The sequence below is a fragment of the Grampus griseus genome (assembly GCF_964374135.1).
Source record: "Grampus griseus genome assembly, chromosome: 7".
NCBI classification, from domain to species: Eukaryota; Metazoa; Chordata; class Mammalia; order Artiodactyla; family Delphinidae; genus Grampus; species Grampus griseus.
The window spans coordinates 54,610,462-54,634,259 of NC_139001.1; the positions used below are offsets into that span (position 1 = coordinate 54,610,462).

The 23,798-nt window shown below is 40.6% G+C and overlaps 1 protein-coding gene across 3 annotated transcripts in view; it reads right to left on the reverse strand.

The window, feature by feature from the left end:
* OSBPL6 (oxysterol binding protein like 6) overlaps positions 1-23,798 on the reverse strand; it is a 171,604-nt gene that overhangs the window by 67,853 nt on the left and 79,953 nt on the right. For all 3 annotated transcript variants that reach the window (XM_082658190.1, XM_082658189.1, XM_082658191.1), the window contains exon 2: positions 20,375-20,632. In XM_082658190.1, coding sequence (XP_082514316.1) covers positions 20,375-20,476 — 102 coding nt within the window. In that variant the 5' untranslated portion in view covers positions 20,477-20,632. The remainder of the gene's footprint in view (positions 1-20,374; positions 20,633-23,798) is intronic.

The following is a 23,798-nucleotide window of genomic DNA, read 5'->3' on the forward strand; positions in this document are numbered from 1 at the left end:
CTCTCACTAATGTATAGTGGAGTTTTTCAGAGGGTACATAACATAAGTATCCTTCTCTATCTTCACACTTGCAGATGGCTAGGCAATAAAATACACATAACATTGCCTCCGGCTTCCCCCTCCCCCCAACAAATAAACATGGTAAGAAATGCAAAACTTGGAAAGAAACTTGACCTTAGCAACTATGCAGGCAAGAAATAAAGGATTAACTCAGGAACTTAGCCAGGTGAAAGAAAGTAAATCGCCTAATTTACAAATCAAGCCACAGAAACAGAAATCAATTTAGGGTATTTAAAGTGTGATAAAAAATGAGTTTTGTCTCTATATAGAGACCTGGGGATACTTAAAATGTTGCTGGGATTTTGTGGGTCAGAAGGGTTAGTGACCAAACAAACCAGGACAGCATCTGTAAAATACCTACTGCAGTACCTGTCACAAGAAACACAACATTAGTCTTTTCTCCACCCGATTTTACAAAAGTTCATATTAGGGAAGAAAAGTAAGAGGTTCATTCATTTCAAACATTTATAATATAGTACACACGTAAACTGAATGAACAATCCAAACCCCAAATTTTGTTGATTTTCCAAGGAACAGAGAATTATAAAAATGTTTCCTAAGATACAGTAAGTACATGAATATTTTTATTACCACAAATATATATATATATATATTACTGAAAAAGTAAAGCATGATTTATAAAACTACCAGCTGATACCTATTATTATAAATGTAACTAGCTTCAAAAAATAAGCTATTTCATTTAATTTTCATAATGATAAGAAGCCAAAAGCTCTTACACAAACTTGTGCAGTATATTGTATATTTGTATATTATTCGAACGTATCATCTAGCCAATAATAAAAAATTAATCCACTACCTTAAGAATTGGCTTCAAACTCATGGTTTTTAAATAAGAGCCAAAAGTATATCCCTGAAGTTTTGTAATTACATACACAACCACTCATTATTTTTAATGAAATATACAAGTACTTGAATGCTACTTTTTAAAATTGCAGATATGAAGAAGACAGTTTCCAAATCTGTCATACTCAGTCTTGGATTCTAGTTCAACTGGATGCTCCATGAAAGTAAGAACCAGCCCATCTTCACCTTGGTATCCCACTCCCTTTACCTCTAGCACAAGGCCCTGCATACCATAGCCAGTCAATTTCTAGAATTTTTCAGTGCTCTCTGATTAATTTGTAGAGAACAGTCCCTCAGCAATCATTAACACAAGATCAGGTATAAAACTGCCTTCTAGCTTCATCTTGGAAATATCAAAATCACAGCTCCAATAGAATAGAACTTTTGAAAACATTTTAAAATAAGGACTTTTAAAATAGGAACATCTGGTGAATTAATCACAGAGCTCTTGTTTATTAGATTTGAAGCTGTGACTGGTCAATGGAGAACACAAAAAAATATAATGTGGCAACATCTTCAGTTACAAATTAAATCTTCATAACGTTTCCTTTAATATCAAAATTTGTGCTGTACTTCTTTGGACTTTTGTTCACAAGCTGGCTATTTTCATATTCTTTCATGGTGACTTGGAAACACATGCCACGTACCTTCAAGGTGTTATACATATTATATAAGCAGGTTAACTAAAGGGTTACATAAACCTGTTAATTATTCTTTTAAAATCAAGTTTTCTTTCAAATACTAAAGTTACAACTTAATTTCCAGGTCAGTGTTTTTTCTTTAAGACTTTTTTTTTTCCCTTGAGCAGTTTTAACTCCACAACAAAACTAAGAGAAGGTACAGAGATGTTCCATATACCCTTTGCCCCCACGCATGCATAGCTCTCCGCCATTATCAACACCTCCGACCAGAGTGGTACCATTTGTGACAACTGATGAACTTAGGTTCATTCCAGATCAGTTTTTTAAGGACCTAAGAACACACAGAGAAGGTGGAAGTACTCACCCATCCTTTGTTCCCCCTGCTCAGAGAGAACTGATGCACACTTAGCTTAAAACCAGGAGTCTAGCACACATACTTCACTGCAGCTCTTTAATTTGGTAAAAGTTTCTTCCCCAGGTAGCATCCACTGATCTCAATACCTCCTCGGCAGCAAGCGGAAATCTGCCAACATGACTAAAGTCTGGTTTACCTGGTGTCAAAGATGTGGGTAAACAGACAATGAGGCATTTAACAATAGCTGAACGGTTTAGTTGCGACTCCCGCAGAGAGAAACGTGACTCTCAAAATTAAAGTCCACAGAACTGCTGAATGAGTCTCTTGGTTTGTCCAGCCTGTCGTTTACTTTAATTTCATTTTAAAGATGTAAGAGAACTGCTGGAAATATTTTAGGTTGTGGCTACCAACCTCTGTACAGTCTCACTTTTCGTACAAATTTAAGACGTAATAAGGAGAACTGGACCATTACTCTCTGAATGTTAACTCCATTGAAATTGTTCGTCTCATTATTTTATCTAAGCTATTTTTCTATTCATGAATTACATAAAATGTTTTCAAAGAAAAATATCCAAAATGATTTATAAACTTCTAAAGTATTTTCTTATTCAAGCTTCTGGCTGTTAGGCTTGTCTCTCTTCTAGTTCTACCTAATTCTGACATAGCAACACTATTTCAGTGATACTAGTAACCTTTATAGTGTTGATGATGATGACAGTGGTGAGAGTTAATATTTAGTGCTTCCTATATCCCTGTCTCTATGCTTTCCATGGATTATTTCATTCTGTCTTCATAAAAAGCCTTTAACTAATTACTATTAAATTTATTTTATGGCTGACTGAACAGAGAGAGGCACAGTAAGGTTAATGACACAGAGTCAATAAGTATTGGAGTTGGAATGGAAATCAAGATTCTCCTCTGGACTCCAAGCTTTTAAATACTGCCCTCTACTAAAGTTAAAGCTAATGTTAGACGACAAAAAATCACAGCAATTTCAAGTAGTGTTTAACCTCAAGACTAACTGAACACATCTACCACAACCTTTCATGGAAACAGAGGGGCAGAAATGAGTAAAACAAACAAACAAAAAAGGCTACAGTACTCTTAAATATGGTACAACCTTGAGGTTTGTTTCCAAGTTTCAAAAACTAAGAGCAAGCCAGCTAGCTTTTACTTCAGGAATGCAGTGTCTGACGCAAAGAAAACAACATGAGTTTTGCAGTCACACAGACAAGCATACCAACCCCCATGCTGCTATTTACCATGTGCCTTGGGCAGATCATGAACCTTTCTCAGCCTCCATGTTTTCCATCTGTAAAATGGGGATGTTAATGTCTAGCTTGGAAAACATTGCAAGTCACTGAGTTGGCACCCAGTGTATGGACAGTGCTGCCTACATGCTGGCACACAGCAGGCATTCCATAAATGGTAGCTAACAGCTCAGTTATAAATGCTGTAAGAATAAATGTTCAGGAATACTGTGCATTCTTATTTCCACAGAAAGATGTGTTCAAACACCCTGCAGGTGTACCACACCTGAGTACCCTTTTGAAAGCAAAGAATCCGTACCTGACATGGCCATTATGTTACTTGGTCAATCTAGCAACCATAGTTAGCACCACGTCATGACCAGAGCATCGGAATTTACAGAGAAAGCTGACAAAGTGAGTAGAGACAGATGCCCTAGATACCTGCCAGTGGGAAAGCAACAGCAGCGGATGGCAATGCACATTCTGCATCCCTCTGAATGTCTACAGCAAAAGTGGTGCACGGACTTGCCTGCTGCCTTCTTAATAATGTCCTTCAAGGAATTACTTTTATTATTTTTAGAATAGCATAAAATATTAAAATCACCGAAGCCAGAAGGCCATGACTGAAGAAGTAGTAATTCTACTACTTTCTCTATAGTAACAGTTATCTTACTCTCACTGAAAGACGGCAGAATTGCATTAATAATAACTCTCGGGCTTCCCTGGTGGCACAGTGGTTGGGAGTCCGCCTGCCGATGCAGGGGACATGGGTTCGTGCCCTGGTCCAGGAAGATCCCACGTGCCGCGGAGCGGCTGGGCCCGTGAGCCATAGCCGCTGCGCCTGCGCGTCTGGAGCCTGTGCTCCGCAACGGGAGAGGCCACAACAGTGAGAGGCCCGCGTACTGCAAATAAATAAATAAATAAATAAAGCAGTTTTGTAAACTTATGGTCCTTTGGGATGATGTTTTTATAGTCCTAATGAAACACCTGAAAATGTACTCTGTAAGAGCAATGATGTCCAAACCTGGGTGAATAACAGTCTCCTGCGGAAGCTTCTATAAACAACAGATTCCCAGACCTCGTCAACAACCTACGAATGAGACCCTCTGGGGTTCACAACCTTGCTGCTATAAACATGCTGACCCAAACCAGCCAGCTCAAGGTAATAAGATAACTTCTTCTTTTTTTTTTTTTTTTTTTTTGCGGTACGCGGGCCTCTCACTGCTGTGGCCTCTCTCATTGCGGAGCACAGGCTCCGGACGCGCAGGCTCAGCGGCCATGGCTCACGGGCCCAGCCGCTCCGCGGCATGTGGGATCTTCCCGGACCGGGGCACGAACCTGTGTCCCCTGCATCGGCAGGCGGACTCTCAACCACTGCGCCACCAGGGAAGCCCAAGATAACTTCTTAAGTGAGAAACTAAGGCAGGCCAAGAGAGCCAAAGTGTTCTGGCAAACATACCAGGGCAAGCAGTGAACAGATTCTTTCTCAGATAATGTTGAGTTCTAAATCACTTGTGGGTAATGAGCGTGAGTGCCAGGTGGCAAATTTCCTTCCAGTGGTCTCAATTGCAGCACATTTAACATGGACTGAACACATACTGTAAACACCAAGCAGAAGGGGCAGCAATATCCAAATGGTGGGGAGAGCAAGAAATCTGTGGGGCTGCTCATTTTGTTTCATGGAAAAGGTTAATTGCAGTTTTCAGTAAACAAATAAATGATCAGAATTTCTCATTCCAAAAGCAATACATGTAGTGAAAGTACAGAAAATGTAAAATTCAGGAATGCACAAAGAACATAAAATTCACCTTTGATACCAGTACTTCACAATAATTATTAACATTTTCGTCTACGTACCTTCTGGTCTATTGCTTCCCAGGCCAATGAGGATGTGAAAAATCACTGTTATTGCTGAGTGAAAAAAAAAAATGAGGAGGAAATGCGTAACTCAAAAATAACTGACAAATGCTGCCTTACGAAGTTCACTTAGACAAGTACAGAAGGCCTTTCCCCTAGACATTCCAGCTTGTCAAGCCCTACCACAGAGCAAAGAGTGAAGTGGTCAAGAAAAGGGGTCCAGAATCAGGCTTCCAGGGAGCAAACCCTGTCTTAGCTGTTCATTAGCTGTGGCCAAGATATTTCACCACTTTATGCCAGTTTAGTTTTCTGAAAAAGGTGATGGTAGCTCAACCTTCCACAGTGAGAACTCATGAGATGTCAGCTGTTGCTGGTGTTGCTCTATTATTCATGAACTTTTCCTAATATTTAGGCTTTTCAGAACACCCAATTTACAAAATGTACCTAAGTCACAAAAGTTGGTCATAGTGTGAGTTTCTGCAAGCGGATATTATTTTCCTATCGACACTGGTCGTCAGTCCTAAAAGTTAGGTTCCTTGGGATGAGTGGAATCCCCAAAAGCCTAAATTGGAAGCAAGTCAGGAATTTAAACATACCTAGCACCACGGGCTTTATTTACCAGCATCACTATGGTGAGGACACTGCACATTTTCATGTTAGGTTAGTATTTCTCCCTGAACTTAGAGCTAGGTCCCAGGGTCACCCGGCAAATCCCTGGATCCACTGATTTCTACGATTTTTCTATTTAGATACTGGCAGATTTCAAATCATATTCCTCTTCACTGATAAGACTGAAGATGATTTAATTTGGAGGTTAGGTATAAATCAAGAATGCTTGAATTCTTCTCTCTGGAAATGAGAGAATTTTTGTTTGAGGATCATTATATTTTTCACAACCCAAAGATGGAAATAGGTTTCATATTCAGAAAATAAAGATACTGTATTTCAAAGCAGTTAATTTGGTTATTTCATTTAGCAAAGCTATTTGAAGAAGATGCTTCAGAGGTTCAATTGGAAGAAAAATATTCCAAGTCAGTTCACACATATGCTGGGGATATTTTTATATCTGTTTGTCTGTTTGCCCAAGAAGAAAACTTGTTATGAAAACCCTGTACATAAAGTATAGTCACTGATGAGGAACATTTTTACTTTCTGGTTTTCTAGATACCTTCTTCACTAATAATGAACACTGCAAAAATAGCAGATGCTGCTGATATCAGAACTGGGTGGTTATATGGTGGTAAACCAGCCCATGGTTACATGAGTCTCACTGAATCACCGCTTGGGACAGCCTTCACATGTTACCAGCCTTCACATGTTACCAGTCAGGACATTAACTGAATGAGCCAAGGTTGGTTTTGTTAATTACTGTTGATTATGTATAGGAAACATTTTTAGATACCCATGTAATTGATATCTTCTATTAGGTTGGAATGACTGACCATAATACTGAATATATATTTTATTAACAACTGGCAAGAAGATTAACTACCAGCTTCTTATGACTGATTAATAATATTTTTTCCCTTAAAAAGTTCTTTATTTTATGATCTCTGAGCTCCTGTAAACTTTAAATCATTATAAGGAATAGCTGGTATTTTTTTTCTTTGATTTTTCATTAAACAAAAAGATTGAGTCACTTGAGCATTTACAATGTCTAACCCGGTAGAGCTATAACAATTCACTCTAGTAATGGATACTATCACCTGGTAATTATGTGTTCCAAATCCCAAGTTCTTAGAGGAATAGTATCTGATTTTCTGAAATGACTTGATAGTGACACAAATAAAAATAATCACTGGTTCTAAGCAGGGGCCTTACTTTAAAAAATGTAGATCCTTGGCTGATCCCAAACTACTGAAACTGTCTCTACAGGGTGGTCCCAGTCTTGTATATTGTAAAAATTCTCTAAAATATGTAATCATAAGGGTAATTATCAAAACAAACAAACAAACAAAATCCAGTCAGCCAGCCATAAACTTAGCCAATTACATAACATTACTGTAAAATAAGTACTATGAGAGACTGGAAACAACTCTTGTTTTAAAATAGAGTTATCTCCCACCCCACCAATATTTTTAACATCTGTGCAGAATGCTCCCAATGCTTTGCTTCTGTTTGATATCACTGCCTTCATAAGCCTCAAGCCATTTATTCTACCACACAATCACTGTCAGCAGCAAGCAGGAGGGTCTGTGCTCTCCTGGTACCTTCTGCCACCTCTGGACCATCCCCTCTTCTACTCTCAAAATCCACCGTTCTTGAGAGACTCAGAATTCCCAACTATACTACCTTCTGTCCTACTAATCATCTCCCAACTGCATGATTATTCCTTCACAGCTACCAAGGCCTCTGGAACCTGGTCCACAATCTTCCTCTCCATGCCAAGTCCTCATTCATTTGTTCATTCAAATATATTCTGAGCCATATCATATGCCAGGAACTGTAGGAGGTGCTAGGGATACATTATTAACAAAAGAAAACCCTTGTTTCCAGGGAGTTTACACGGCAGTGATATGGAATAGAGGAAGAGGATACAAATAAAAACAGATAAATATGTAACGTGTCAGGTGGTGGTTAATGCTCTGAAGACAAATAAAAGCAGGTAAGTGTACAGTGAGTGATGTGGATACACAGGGGAGAGCAGGAGAAGGCTACCCAAAAAGGGTACATTTGGAGAATGATTCAAATGTGTGAGCACACATGGGGATACTTGGAAGAAAAGCGAGCTGGTCTGAGGGGGGCCAAAAATGCAAAGGCCCTGAGGTGGCACCCTGCTTGGCACATCGAAGGAAAATGCTGGGGAGAACTAACTGAAGTGGAACGTGGTAGGAGATGGGACCAGAGAGCTATATGCAGATCCAGATTATGAGTAACATTGTAGACAAAGGTCAGCAATTCAAATATTTCAGGAGAGATGGGAAACCACTGGAGACCTTGGAGCAGGTGAGAGGCTTGACCTGACTTAGGTTTTTAAGGGATCACTCTAACTACTTTGTAAAAAATGACCTGTACGTTGGTCAAAGGTAGAAGCACAGAGAGCAGTTAGAAGACTATGGCCATAGTTTGGGTGAGAAATAAGGTGGCTCAGACCAGGGTGGAGGGCGAGGAGGAGGGAAGCAGAGGTCAGATTCCAAGCACATCCTGAAGGCAGAACCAACAGGATTTGCTGAGGGTCTGGAAGTGGGGTGTGAGGAAAAGAGAGGAGTCGAGGATGGCTCCTGGTAAGGGTTTTGGCCTTTACCAAATGAAAGGACAGAGTTGCTGTTTACTGAGATAAGGGGGACTGGGAAGGAGTAGATTTGAGAGTGAGATTAAGAGTTCCGTTTTGGACAGTTAAAGTTTTGTTGTTTTTGTTGCTGTTTGTTTGTTTTTATTTTTGGCCATGCTGGGTCTTCATTGCTGCGCACGGGCTTTCTCTAGTTGCAGTGAGCGGGGGGCTACTCTTCGTCGCGGTGCGCGGGCTTCTCGTTGCGGTGGCGTCTCTTGTTGTGGAGCATGGGCTCTAGGCGCATGTGCTCTAGTTGCAGCACGCAAGCTCAGTAGTTGCGGCACGCAGGCCCTAGAGTGCACGGGCTTCAGTAGTTGTGGTGCACGGGCTTAGTTGCTCCGCGGCATGTGGGATCTTCCTGGACCAGGGATTGAACCCATGTCCCCTGCACTGGCAGGTGGATTCTTAACCACTGCACCACAGGGAAGTCTGGATATGTTAAGCTTGAGATGCCTTTTTAACATTCAAGGGGAGATCACCCCTAGTCACCCCTAGTTTATGCAAAAGTCCTAGATGTCTAATCAACCTATTTCCTCTTTGAAAATTGTAGGGAGTATATACCTTGCAGTTTAAGAGTCACTTAAGTCACTTAAGTGGCTGACTTCCTGACACCCCGGATCAGGGTTTGTCAATTCAAATGCTTTCAAGGGCCAGGCAGGAAGCATGAAGTATTGAAATACAATAAGGAGAAGTAGAGACTGTGGCTGATGAGAAAGTAAATGCCCCATCTAAAGGGGAAGCTGCTCCTGAGCCCAGTCTAGTTGCCATTTGGAATCTGGGCCCCGTGTTCCTTTACCTTCCCATTTTGAAATAGAAAGAAGAATCTGGATTTTCAACAACCAAACCTTAGGGAAATAAAAAAGTTCCATGATCTATCAAATTCAAGAAGTGCTCAGTTAAATCAAGTTCTGACTGCAGGATTTATCGGTGTCCTTAAGTTATTAATTTAAAAAATTGCAAAAAAAGATTGTGTTCAGCATTTCTCCCATCTACTTGACAGCAGACCCTCTTTTCAGGCAGCATCTCAAGGGACAAGCGTTCCTTGGCACATACTTTGGGAAATGCTGGTTCATGCAAAAGTCCTAGATGTCTAATCAACCTATTTCCTCTTTGAAAATTGTAGGGAGTATATACCTTGCAGTTTAAGAGTCATAGTTGATCACACACACACACACACACCACACACAGCCAATTTTGTTAGATATTCTAACATCTAATACCAGACTTCAATAAAGTGTGAATGGAGCAATTAATAAAGTCTTCCAACTTGTTAAATACTAAGTGGGACCTTGACCTCTCCTTGGTGAAAAAACAGTGAAATCACAGGGGCACCGAATCACTTCATTTCCCATCTCCCCTCCCTCCTTCACGTGTCGGGCTACATAATTTAGTGACTGGAAGGGCTGCCAATTACTACTACGCACTTGACAGATGTTCTTTGTTTTACTTATCTATGAGGAAGGAAGAAGGGAGAGGACAAATAAACCTGGAATGTAAATCTGTAATAAAAAGACAAGACTAATATTGTTGCAGGTCTTTAAAAATAACCTCTAGGATACATTAAAATATTGAAGGGGCAAGGCTTGTCTCTGAAGAATTAAGAGTGCGTAGTCTGTTTAAAAGAGCTCACAATACAGTTGAGGAGATCAGTACATAACAAGATAATGAATGTCAAATATTGTCAAGAAGTTCTATAAAGTTTAGAGCAGGGAAAGTTCAACTTTCCCTGGCCGCTTGAGCGGCCAGTTGAGAGTGTCACATGAGCTGGTCTTTGAAGCATAGGGAGGTATCAGGTTGAGAGGAGGGTGGTGGGAATTCAGTGCAGGAAAGACAAGGGCAGAGATGGAGATAAGGCAGTTTTGGGAACCATTAAGCAGACAAGACTGTACAGGTTGGGAGGAAAATGGGACACTGAGGCTGGATCCGATCCTGGTGGTCTCTGAATACTAGGTAAAGAAATCTGGCCTTAATCATGTAGGTAACTGAAAGTCTTTCAAGGATTTTTTTTTTCTTTGCGGTACGCGGGCCTCTCACTGTTGTGGCCTCTCCCGTTGCGGAGCACAGGCTCCGGACGCACAGGCTCAGTAGCCATGGCTCACGGGCCCAGCCGCTCCGCGGCATGTAGGATCCTCCCGGACCAGGGCACGAACCCGTGGCCCCTGCATCGGCAGGCGGACACTCAACCACTGCGCCACCAGGGAAGCCCTCTTTGAAGGATTTTGAGCGTGAATCTGCCAGATTCAGGAAATTCGATCTCAGGAGGCCATAAGGAGCCAGTGAGGCAAGAGCACCCTGCAGGATCCCAGGTTGAGGTGATGAGAGTCTGGTCTGGGGAGCCGACAGTGGGACTAGAAAGAAATTACGATATTATGAAGGAGGAAATAATCAATAGGACTTGTTAACCTATTGAGTGTGGGAGAGGCAAAGAAGAAAGGAATGGCTTTGACCCTGGGTCCATGAGAGAATGATGACCCTCATAGCAAACTGGTTTAAGCATACCGATTTAAGGTGAAAATGATACAACTAAGGAGAGATGCCCAATCAAGTAATCAGTGATCTAGGACTAGAACGTGGGAAGGACAGGCAAGAAAGGTGCAGTAAGGTACCACTGTACGGTATATGCTGTGTGCTAGACCCTTTACCAATATGATCAACTTAGGAGAGAAATAGGGATGGACTTTGCAATTTGACACCATCTACACAGGTATCAGTCAAATCAGAACTGTAACATTCAATGAAGACTACTTCATCACTTTCTCTATGTCCCTTCACTACGAAAACAGCCATCACACAAAAATAGATGCATTAAAATACACTACATCATATTATATCCCAAGATCACTCAGAGTTTCTGATTTCCGTAAGTTAATACTGGATTTTAAGAAGTGATGAGACAGGGAGAGAAAAGAACTGTAATTGTTCTTTATTCTTCTCTCCCTTGAGGGGGATTAACAGACACAAAAGAGGAGGCAGGAAGGAACCAGAGGAGAAAGTATTTGGGACAGTTTCCACCGGCTGAGATAAACAAGAATGAAAGTAAACTCCTTCCTTAAAGAATAATAACCATTTGAACAGTGTCTCTTACTTTTCCAGAATTCATTATCAATTTGCAGACGTGCTCCTTTATTCCCATAATAAAACTTTCCATCCACAAGCCAGCCAGGAGTCACCCATTCCACCTTTACATGTCCTCTGGCAGACCAGGATCTCAGTTCCTCCCTGTTGTTTAGCACGCTCACCCCAGAGCTCAGATGCAACAGCAGCTCAACAGTGCGTGACAGATGTTTCTGCAGCAGTCAGCAGTCTTTTCCATTTGCTATAATTCTCCAGGGTGAATGGGGTCCATCCCTTCCTTCCCTCAGCAGCCAGAAAGGCCATGCTGCTTAAAATGTCTCTCAATTTAAATGCCCAGGGCAAGGGAAAAATGAAGAAGCCATAATGAGTAAGGACAGAGAGCCAAGTAAAGGGTAGATTAAAACTGCAAACTTAGAAAGCATCTCAGCATGCAGTAGGAATTTAACATAAATGTGTTTTCATTCATGGTACTCTTAATTTTTTTAAACTCTAAAAATGTAATGCAATAAACATTATAGCTGTGTGTAATCACAGATTTAGTTAACAGTGTAACTGCTTCTAATGAACAGAATGTAGATATCCTCTTTGATTTCTATAACAAAAACACCAATGTCAAAAATTCCCAAGGATAGAAATATCTGCTTTAGAATCTGTGAAAGATATACACACAAGGAAACCCTGATTCTTACAGATTCCCCTGCAATCTCTTGCTAGAAATAGGAGAGGGAGTTCTGAAAGGGTTTGTAGACTGAGGGTTCCTTAAGGAACATCCCCAGAAATGCATTCCCACCATCTAAAAGAATGAATTCTCACGTGGAACTGGCTGTCTCAAGACCCAAGTCTGTACTATGGAATATCAGATAACTGATGTGTGTACTTCTAGAAACTTGGCAATATACTTTCAACATATAAAATGGGGGGAAAGAGAGGGGGACCTTCAAGATGGTGGAGGAGTAAGATGTGGAGATCACCTTCCTCCCCACAAGTACATCAAAAATACATCTACATGTGGAACAACTCCTACAGAACACCTACTGAACACTGGCAGAAGACCTCAGACTTCCCAAAAGGCAAGAAACTCCCCATGTACCTGGGTAGGGCAAAAGAAAAAACAGAGACAAAAGAATAGGGACGGGACCTGCACCAGTGGGAGGGAGCTGAGAAGGAGGAAGTTTCTGCACGCTAGGAAGCCCCCTCACTGGCGGAGACCGGGGTAAGTGGGGGGAAGCTTCGGAGCCACGGAGGAGAGCACAGCAGGGGTGCAGAGGGCAAAGTGGAGAGATTCCCGCACAGAGGATCGGTGCCAACCAGCACTCACCAGCCTAAGAGGCTTGTCTGCTCACCCGCCGGGGCAGGTGGGGGCTGGGAGCTGAGGCTCAGGCTCCGGAGGTTGGATCCCAGGGAGAGGACTGGGGTTGGCTGTGTGAATACAGCCTGAAGGGGGCTAGTGCACCACAGCTAGCCAGGAGGGAGTCCGGGAAAAAGTCTGGACCTGCCTAAGAGACAAAAGGCCATTGTTTCAGGGTGCACGAGGAGAGGGGATTTCTTCCCTGTTTGCCCACAGAAGGCAGAGTGCCACCTAAACGAGCTCCAGAGATGGGCGCAAGCTACGGCTATCAGCTCGGACACCAGAGACGGGCATGAAACACTAACGCTGCTGCTACAACCACCAAGAAGCCTGTGTGCAAGCACAGGACACTATCCACACCTCCCCTCCCGGGAGCCTGTGTAGCCCGCCACTGCCAGGGTCCTGTGATCCAGGGACAACTTCCCCAGTAAAACACGTGGCGCACCTCAGGCTGTTGCAACATTATGCTGGCCTCTGCCGCTGCAGGCTTGCCCCGCATTCCGTACCCCTCCTTTCCACCAGCCTGAGTGAGCCAGAGCCCCTAATCAACTGCTCCTTTAACCCCGTCCTGTCTGAGCGGGAACAGACGCCCTCAGGCAACCTACACGCAGAGGCGGGGCCCAATCCAACGCTGAGCCCCAGGAGCTGTGCGAACAAAGCAGAGAAAGGGAAATCTCTCCCAGCAGCCTCAGGAGCAGCAGATTAAATCTCCACAGTCAACTTGATGTACCTACATTTGTGGAATATCTGACAGAGAACAAATCATCCCAAAATTGAGGTGGTGGACTTTGGGAGCAACTGTAGACTTGGGGTTTGCTATCTGTGACTGATTTTTTTCTGACGTTTACGTTTATCTTAGTATAGTTTTTACACTTGTTATCATTAGTGGATTTGTTTATTGGTTTGGTTGCTCTCTTCTTTTTTTTAATTATTTTTCAATTTTTTTATTTTAATAATTTAATTTTTTAATTTTTATTTATTTTTCTTTTTTTTCTCCCTTTTCTTCTGAGCTGTGTGGCTGACAGGGTCTTGATGCTCCGGTCTGGCGTCAAGCCTGAGCCTCTGAGGTGGGAAAGCCGAGTTCAGAATATTGGACCAACAGAGACCTCCCGGCCCCACATAATGTCAATCGGCAAGAGCTCTCCCACAGATCTCCATCTCAGCGCTAAGACCCAGCTCCACCCAACGGCCAGCAAGCTCCAGTAATGGACGCCCCATGCCAAACAACTAGCAAGACAGGAATACAACACCACCCATTAGCAGAGAGGCTGCCTAAAATCATACTAAGTTCACAGACACCCCAAAACACACCACCGGACGTGGCCCTGCACACCGTAAAGACAAGATCCAGCCCCACCCACCAGAACACAGGCACCAGTCCCCTCCACTAGGAAGCCTACACAAGCCACTGAACCAACCTCACCCACTGGGGGTGGACACCAAAAACAACAGGAACTACGAACCTGCAGCCTGCGAAAAGGAGACCCCAAACACAGTAAGCTAAACAAAATGAGAAATATGCAGCAGATGAAGAAGCAAGGTAAAAACCCACCAGACCAAACAAATGAAGAGGAAATAGGCAGTCTACCTGACAAAGAATTCACAGTAATGACAGTAAAGATGATCCAAAACCTTGGAAACAGAATGGAGAAAATACGAGAAACGTTTAACAGGGACCTAGAAGAACTAAAGAGCAAACAAACTATGAAGAACAACACAATAAATGAAATTAATAATTCTCTAGAAGGAATCAATAGCAGAATACCTGAGGCAGAAGAACGGATAAGTGACCTGGAAGATGAAAGAGTGGAAATAACTACCACACAGCAGAATAAAGAAAAATGAATGAAAAGAATTGGGACAGTCTCAGAGAACTCTGGGACAACATTAAATGTACCAACATTAGAATTATAGGGGTCCCAGAAGAAGAGGAGAAAAAGAAAGGGACTGAGAAAATATTTGAAGAGATTATAGTTGAAAACTTCCCTAATATGGGAAAGGAAATAGTCAATCAAATCCAGGAAGCGCAGAGAGTCCCATACAGGATAAATCCAAGGAGAAACATGCCAAGACACATACTAATCAAACTATCAAAAGTTAAATACAAAGACAAAATATTAAAAGCAGCAAAGGAAAAGCAACAAATAACATACAAGGGAATCCCCATAAGGTTAACAGCTGATCTTTCAGCAGAAACTCTGCAAGCCAGAAGGGACTGGCAGGACGTATTGAAAGTGATGAAAGGGAAAAACCTACAACCAAGATTACTCTACCCAGCAAGGATCTCATTCAGATTCAACAGAGAAATTAAAACCTTTACAGACAATCAAAAACTAAGAGAATTCAGCACCACCAAACCAGCTTTACAACAAATGCTAAAGGAACTTCTCTAGGCAGGAAACTCAAGAGAAGGAAAAGACCTACAAAAAAACCCCCAAAACAATTAAGAAAATGGTAACAGGAACATACATATTGATAATCACCTTAAATGTAGATGGATTAAATGCTACAACTGAAAGACACAGGCTGGTTGAATGGATACAAAAACAATACCCAGACATAAGCTGTCTACAAGAGACCCAATTCAGACCTAGGGACATATACAGATTGAAAGTGAGGGTATGGAAAAAGATATTCCATGCAAATGGAAATCAAACGAAAACTGGAGTAGCAATTCTCATATCAGACAAAATAGACTTTAAAATAAAGAGTATTAGAAGAGACAAAGGACACTACATAATGATCAAAGGACCAATCCAAGAAGAAGATATAACAATTATAATTACTTATGCACCCAACATGGGAGCACCTCAGTACATAAGGCAAATGCTACAGCCATAAAAGGGGAAATCGACAGTAACACAATAATAGTAGGGGACTTTAACACCCCACTTTCACCAATGGACAGATCATCCAAAATGAAAAGAAGGAAACACAAGCTTTAAATGACACATTAAACAAGATGGACTTAATTGATATTTATAGGACATTCCATCCAAAAACAACAGAAAACACTTTCTTCTCAAGTGCTTATGGAACATTCTCCAGGATAGATCATATCTTGGGTCACAAATCAAGCCTTGGTAAATTTAAGAAAATTGAAATCGTATCAAGCATCTTTTCTGATCACACGCTATGAAACTAGATATCAATTACAGGAAAAAAAAACTGTAAAAAATACAAACACATGGAGTCTAAATAACTACTAAATAACCAAGAGTTCACTGAAGAAATCCAAGAGGAAATCAAAAAATACCTACACACAAATGACAATGAAAACACAATGGCCCAAAACCTATGGGCTGCAGAAAAAGCAGTTCTAAGAGGAAAGTTTATAGCAATAAAATCCTACCTCAAGAAACAAGAAACATCTCAAATAAACAACCTAACCTTACACCTAAAGCAATTAGAGAAAGAAGAAGAAAAAAACCCAAGAGTTAGCAGAAGGAAAGAAATCATAAAGATCAGATCAGAAATAAATGAAAAAGAAAGGAAACAATAGCAAAGATCAATAAAAGTAAAAGCTGGTTCTTTGAGAAGATAAACAAAATTGATAAACCATTAGCCAGACTCATCAAGAAAACAAGGGCGAGGACTCAAATCAATAAAATTAGAAATGAAAAAGGAGAAGTTACAACTGACACTGCAGAAAAACAAAGTATCATGAGAGATTAGTACAAGCACCTATATGCCAATAAAATGGACAACCTGGAAGAAATGGACAAATTCTTAGAAAATCACAACCTTTCAACACTGAACCAGGAAGAAATAGAAAATATAAACAGACCAATCACAAGCACTGAAATTGAAACTGTGATTAAAAATCTTCCAACAGGGGGCTTCCCTGGTGGCGCAGTGGTTGGGAGTCCGCCTGCCGATGCAGGGGACGTGGGTTCGTGCCCCGGTCCGGGAGGATCCCACATGCCGCGGAGCGGCTTGGCCCGTGCGCCATGGACGCTGGGCCTGCGCGTCTGGAGCCTGTGCTCCGCAACGGGAGAGGCCACAACAGTGGGAGGCCCGCACACCGTAAAAAAAAAAAAAAAAAAAAAAAATCTTCCAACAAACAAAAGCCCAGGACCAGATAGCTTCAGCGGCGAATTCTATCATACATTTAGAGAAGAGCTGACACCTACCCTTCTCAAACTCTTCTAAAATCTAGCAGAGGGAGGAACACTCCCAAACTCATTCTACGAGGCCACCATCACGCTGATACCAAAACCAGACAAAGATGTCACAAAAAAAGAAAACTAAAGGTCACTATCACAGATGAACATAGACGCAAAAATCCTCAACAAAATACCAGCAAACAGAATCCAACAGCACATTAAAAGGACCATACACCATGATCAAGTGGAGTTTATCCCAGGAATGCAAGGATACGCAAATCAATCAATGTGATACACCATATTAACAAACTGAAGGATAAAAACCATAGGATAATCTCAACAGACCCAGAAAAAGCTTTTGACAAAATTCAACACCCATTTATGATAAAAACTCTCCAGAAAGTAGGCATAGAGGGAACCTAAGTCAACATAATAAAGGCCCTATATGACAAACGCACAGCCAACATCGTTTTCAATGGTGAAAATCTGAAACCATTTCCTCTAAGATCAGGAACAAGACAAGGTTGCCCACTCTCACCGCTATCATTCAACATAGTTTTGAAAGTTTCAGCCACAGCAATCAGAAAAGAAAAAGAAATAAAAGGAATACAAATCAGAAAAGAAGTAAAACTGTCATTGTTTGCAGATGACATGATACTATACACAGAGAATCCTAAAGATACCAGCAGAAAACTACTAGAGCTAAACAATGAATCTGGTAAAGTAGCAGGATACAACTTTAATGCACAGAAATCTCTTACATTCCTATATACTAATGGTAAAAAATCTGAAAGAGAAATTAAGGAAACACTCCCATTTACCACTGCAACAAAAAGAATAAAATACCTAGGAATAAACCTGCCTAAGGAGACAAAAGACCTGTATGCAGAAAACTATAAGACACTGATGAAAGAAATTAAAGATGATACAAACTGATGGAGAGATATACCATGTTCTTGGATTGGAAGAATCAACATTGTGAAAATGACTATACTATCCAAAGCAATCTACAGATTCAATGCAATCCCTGTGTGACTACCAATGGCATTTTTCACAGAATTAGAACAAAAAATTTCACAATTTGTATGGAAACACAGAAGACCCTGAAAAGCCAAAGCATCTTGAGAAAGAAAAACAGAGGTGGAGGAATCAGGCTTCCTGACTTCCAACTATACTACAAAGCTACTGTAATCAAGACAGTATGGTATGGGCACAAAAACAGAAATATAGATCAATGGAACAGGAGAGAAAGCCCAGAGATAAACCCACGCACATATGGTCACTCAATGTTTGATAAAGGAGGCAAGAATATACAATGGAGAAAAGACAGCCTCTTCAATAAGTGGTGCTGTGAAAACTGGACAGCTACATCGAAAAGAATGAAATTAGAACACTCCCTAACACCATCCACACAAATAAACTCAAAATGGATTAAAGACCTAAATGTAAGGCCAGGCACTATAAAACTCTTAGAGGAAAACATAGGCAGAACAGTCTATTACATAAATCACAGCAAGATCCTTTTTGACCCACCTCCTAGAGAAATGGAAATAAGCCCAAAAATAAACAAATGGGACCTAATGAAACTTAAAAGTTTAGCACAGGAAACCATAAACAAGACAAATAGAAAACCCTTAGAATGGGAGAAAATATTTGCAAATGAAGCAACTGACAAAGGATTAACCTGTAAAATATAAAAGCAGCTCATGCAGCTCAATATCAAAAAAACAAACAAACCAATCCAAAAATGGGCAGAAGACCTAAACAGACATTTCTCCAAAGAAGATATACAGATTGCCAGCAAACACATGAAAGGATGCTCAACATCACTAATCATTAGAGAAATGCAAATCAAAACTGCAATGAGGTTTCACCTCACACACGTCAGAATGGCCATCATCAAAAAATCTACAAACAATAAATGCTGGAGAGGGTGTGGAGAAAAGGGTAACCTCTTGCACTGTTGGTGGGAATGTAAATTGATACAGCCACTATGGAGAACATAAAAAACTAAAATAGAACTACCATATGACCCAGCAATCCCACTACTGGGCATATACCCCGAGATAACAATAATTCAAAAAGAGACATGTACCACAATGTTCACTGCAGCACTATTTACAATAGCCAGGACGTGGAAGCAACATAAGTGTCCATCGACAGATGAATGGATAAAGAAGATGTGGCACATATATACAATGGAATATTACTCAGCTATAAAAAGAAACAAAATTGAGTTATTTGTAGTGAGGTGGATGGACCTAGAGTCTATCATACAGAGTGAAGTAAGTCAGAAAGAGAGAAACAAATACCGGATGCTAACACATATACGGAATCAAAAAAAAAAAAAAAAAAAAGGTTCTGACGAACCTAGGGGCAGGACAGGAATAAAGATGCACATGTAGAGAATGGAGTTGAGGAAATGGGGAGGGGGAAGGGTAAGGTAAGCTGGGATGAAGTGAGAGAGTAGCATGGACATATATACACTACCAAATGTAAAATAGATAGCTAGTGGGAAGCAACTGCATAGCACAGGGAGATTAGCTCGGTGCTTTGTGACCACCTAGAGGGGTGGGATAGGGAGGGTGGGAGGGAGATGCAAGAGGGAGGGGATGTGGGGATATATGTATATATATAACTGACTCACTTTGTTGTACAGCAGAAACTAACACACCATTGTAAAGCAATTATACTCCAATAAAGATGTTAAAAATAAATAATAAAATAAAATAAAATGGGGGGGAAAACTCTTCAAGAATGTTCACTAATTAAATGTCCCCCAAAAGGAAAGTTTTCATAAAAAGTTAACCTCTGCTTATTGTGCATTTCCAGTTACACAAGAAATTCTACTCAATATTACAATAGCAAATGATAATATTCAGACAAGTGCTGGGCAAAACAATCACCTGTTTTGACAATGAAGAGAATTCACATGCCTAATCCCCATACAACCTTGCCTGTAGAATAGGCACTGAAGTAGTAATAAAGTAACTGTGTAAACAAAAATAATTTACAGAATGGGCTCAATTGGATAATTAAGCACCAATAATTTATTTCCTCTATTGATTTTAATTCTCTTAATTCCCTGATTCTACAATTTTATTTGTAACCTGATTCCTGAATCTGACTGTTACCAGATTCCATGAAACTCCAAACAGAAGTTAGGGCTTGGCAGACCAGTGAGAGACTTGGAGGAAGACTGTTCAGATCCCTTTCCACCTCCATGAATGAGGAAGGAAGAACAGAACATTCATGTTCCAGAAGCTGCCTCTTGCCTCCAGGTACAGATGTGAGGAGAACACTGCAGGGCTTCACTTAGCTACCCTTCCTGTAGTTTGTACTCTGAAAAAAGATTCTAAATCACAGAAAAGCTAGAGCAGGATCTTCACGACATCATCAGGTAGACCTACAGAAAACAGAGAGTTTTCCTGTGGAATAAAAATCTTCGCAGCAAAAATTTCAGACTTAATTAGCAATCCCATCATATCCTAATGGTACTATAGTTGCATAAAATAACAAAATGCACTTTACACTGTTATCTTACCTGCCTACTGTCCCTTTGAGAGGATGCCGAAGAGGAGGCACTTCTATGGGTGGGGGTGGATGTTCTATGAGCAGGGGATATGCCCTTCTCATCTGAACTCATAGCTGCAGTTTGAATCTAGTTGTATGCACTGAAGACCATCCCAATCGTGTCTCCAATTCACAGACAAAGAAGCAGATGATTTTTCAGCTTTAGTCCATTTCATGAATCAGGTTTGACTAGAAAAGCTGAGGCAAATACTGAGGGTGTCCAAAACACCTAAAAGCAAAATGAACAAACAATAAAACCTCATGTGAATGATTTAAAAATCCTTAAATTAAAAATCATTTTTTCTAGGCAACAGTACTAAAGGTGAGAGGGAGAACTCTGACACATTACAAAATACTATTTCTTCTTCTAGATTTTAAGGTAGAGGATAAAAGCATTAGTATGTAACAAAAGTTTGTCAACATGGAAAACAGGAAGAAACCACACGTTAAAGTGATATTCTTCCCTTGTATTGTTGTTTTAAAGCAGATTACAATGCTATGTTCTGGACCCTCATGCCAAAGTATATCAGTTTCTTCCCTTGAAATTTAATTTGCCCTGCTCAGTGGATTATAATAAGAGCTCCATCCATGTTTGTCATCAGTTTAGTTCAGTCATGTCATGCATGTGATGGTTAAATCTGACAAAAAGCAGTCAGTGACAAACGGCAAAAGCGTTGATGTACTTTATGCATCGTATGATCCGGCATTTGGGAAGGATCAAGGAATACACATATGTACTGTTATCTGCACTTCAAGACCACAGCATACCTACATATGACTCACAGCAACCAGCAGGCTCACAAGTATCTACAGACTGACAGGCATGTCCCGGGACTGGGGTAATGATGGAGTTGCTTCACTTATCCACAGCCAAGAACCATTTCATTTTTCATTTGGATTTATATAAGGAAAGTCTGCATTGTAACTAATAGAGCTAAAAACTTGTCCCCAAGAGAAGCATTGTTCAATTGGCAACACAGGTTGCTAGAAAAAAAATTTTTTTAAAGGTAAGCATGACAGTGTAAGATGAAAAGCTTACACAACAAACAATCTGTGTCCCAAAACACTGACAACTAAAGTGAACTTGTCCTCTTCTAAGAAGGTGGAAGGCTAAGTTCCAGGCCCAATCTTGATCATAATACCTTGAAGGAAGCATAGAACCCTTGGGTAAGTACTTTAGCACAAATTAGAAAAGAAAGCTGCTGGTGATGAAGAGAAATCAATCTTTAGGCCAAAGAAAAGTGAGACCTAAACTTTTCAGTCCAGAGGGAGAGACAGTCAATGAAAAAAATCAAAAAGGATGAAGATGCATGGAGTATTAGGAGGACACATGGCGAGGGCAACTCACTAGGTCTGGAGGTCAGAGGTATCCCTGTGCAAGTGGGCTTGAGCTGAGATCTGAAGGATACGAAAGAGTTAACCAGGTGTCTGGTTGTCCAGCTGGGTGTGATCAATGAATTCACGCTGGTCAATATGATCAGAGCACACAGAGACAGTGCCATGATGGTCAAAGAAAGGCACAGGTCAATTCCTGCAGGGCCTTGTAGTCCATGTTCAGCATTTTGATTTTTATCATGAGCATAGGAGGCCATACAGAGGTGAGGTATAACCAGATTTGTGTGTTTAAAAGATCACTTTGGCAGCCATGAGGAGAACCAAACTGGGGAAGTAAAGAAGATGAGGGAGGCCTGATGATCAGGAAACAAGAGATAGTGAACTAGAGAGGTGGCAGGAAACTCAGCACCTAGTCCTGTCAGTTGTGAGTAGATATGGAGGAGGAAAAGCGGTGTTGAGGATGGTTCCCAGGTTTCTGGTATTCCTAGCGAGGGCTGGCCAAAGGAAATCCACAACTGACAGCAGGTCATGAGTATGGTTTCAGACGTGTTAACTTTAAGGTACAAAGGAGGCATTCAAGTGGGGACAAACACATGGAAAGGTAGGTCTGGAGCTCTGAGGGATTTAGGCTGGAGACAAATGTTTAATAGACTATGTTAACAGTACAAATGTATCGAATGACTTATGTATAGATCATGTAAACTCTGCAAGTGCAAGCAAATTAAATTTTATACAGGCCTATAGTTATATTTTTTAAATCTGCAACATTATGTTAACGGAGTATGTGACCCTGAATATAATCAGGATTTTAATGGTTAATAGGTTATAGAAAATATTCAAAAGAACAATCCCAATAATTAAAAGGCAAATGACTATAAATCGGAAAAACCTGGGACTTTCTAGTGAATAGAAGTTGTGCAGCTCCTTTCACAAGATTTTGACATCACCTGTCACCACAGGGAAAATAAAAGCTACTTACTGCCAAATTCGAAGACTTTCTCTTGAAACAAAACTAGTGTTTGGGCTAATAGAAATGTAAAGAACTGTGGAGCTCTTTCTTTGGCTTGAGATCAGGTTTTGTTTAGTACTGGCAAGAGACAGTAATAAGCTGACAATTGCTAGGTGGTCAGCTAATCCTTCTGTTTTATGAAGGTAGCCTAATAAGCGTAAGTAAAGTTTCTCAAGCCAAACTCTGGTGCCAGCAAACAGAAAGCAAGAACACTGCTCAAATTCTTGATGTGAAGTACTTTGCTTTCTGGTTCAAGATGCTTTACAAGTATATGCTGATACTTGAGCTAAAAGTACGGAAGCTAAAAGTTCTGTGATGTGCTCAAGTGCCCCAAGGGATGAGGCCGAGACAACCAAACTCATCAAACTCTCATCCATTTGGAAGTAAATTTAATCCAAGCTACATCAAGGGCCAGCATTTCTTCTGATGTACTTTTTCTTTTCCCTAACAGCAACCAACTGCACTTTCCTCATTAACATCAATGTCAACACCTTGGTTTTAATTTAAAATGATATTTTCAGGGTAATCTGTCTTTGAAGAAAGGGCAGCATTTTGGTTGAATTATAATTATGAATATCTTGAATAATGTCAGGAATGTGGAAAAGGTGAGTGAGAGAATTTAATTCATTGCAAGAATTGTTTTTGAGGTTACTGTTTTTGTTTCTATTATTTTTAAAAATCTCTTTTAACAAGAAGAGTTTCAGGTACCTAATATAAGGTTGAATGAAATGACCTTTAAAGATCATTCCAATTTGATTATAAATCAAGTGTCTGATCACTGCTCTATTTCAAAATGCATTACAAAAGTAAGTCTAAACTCTGTTAGTAGGTTGCAACTATTTATTCATTATTCCTAGAATGTAAGAATTGCTGTGACATTTTAAAAAAAGACTTATTTCATCTCTGTCAAAGCACATTTTCAGAAATCACTGAAACAAAATTCTAAACCTATTTTAGACCATAGTTTTTTTTTTCTTTTTTTGCAGTACGTGGGCCTCCCACCATTGTGGCCTCTCCCTTTGCTGAGTACAGGCTCCGGACGCGCAGGCTC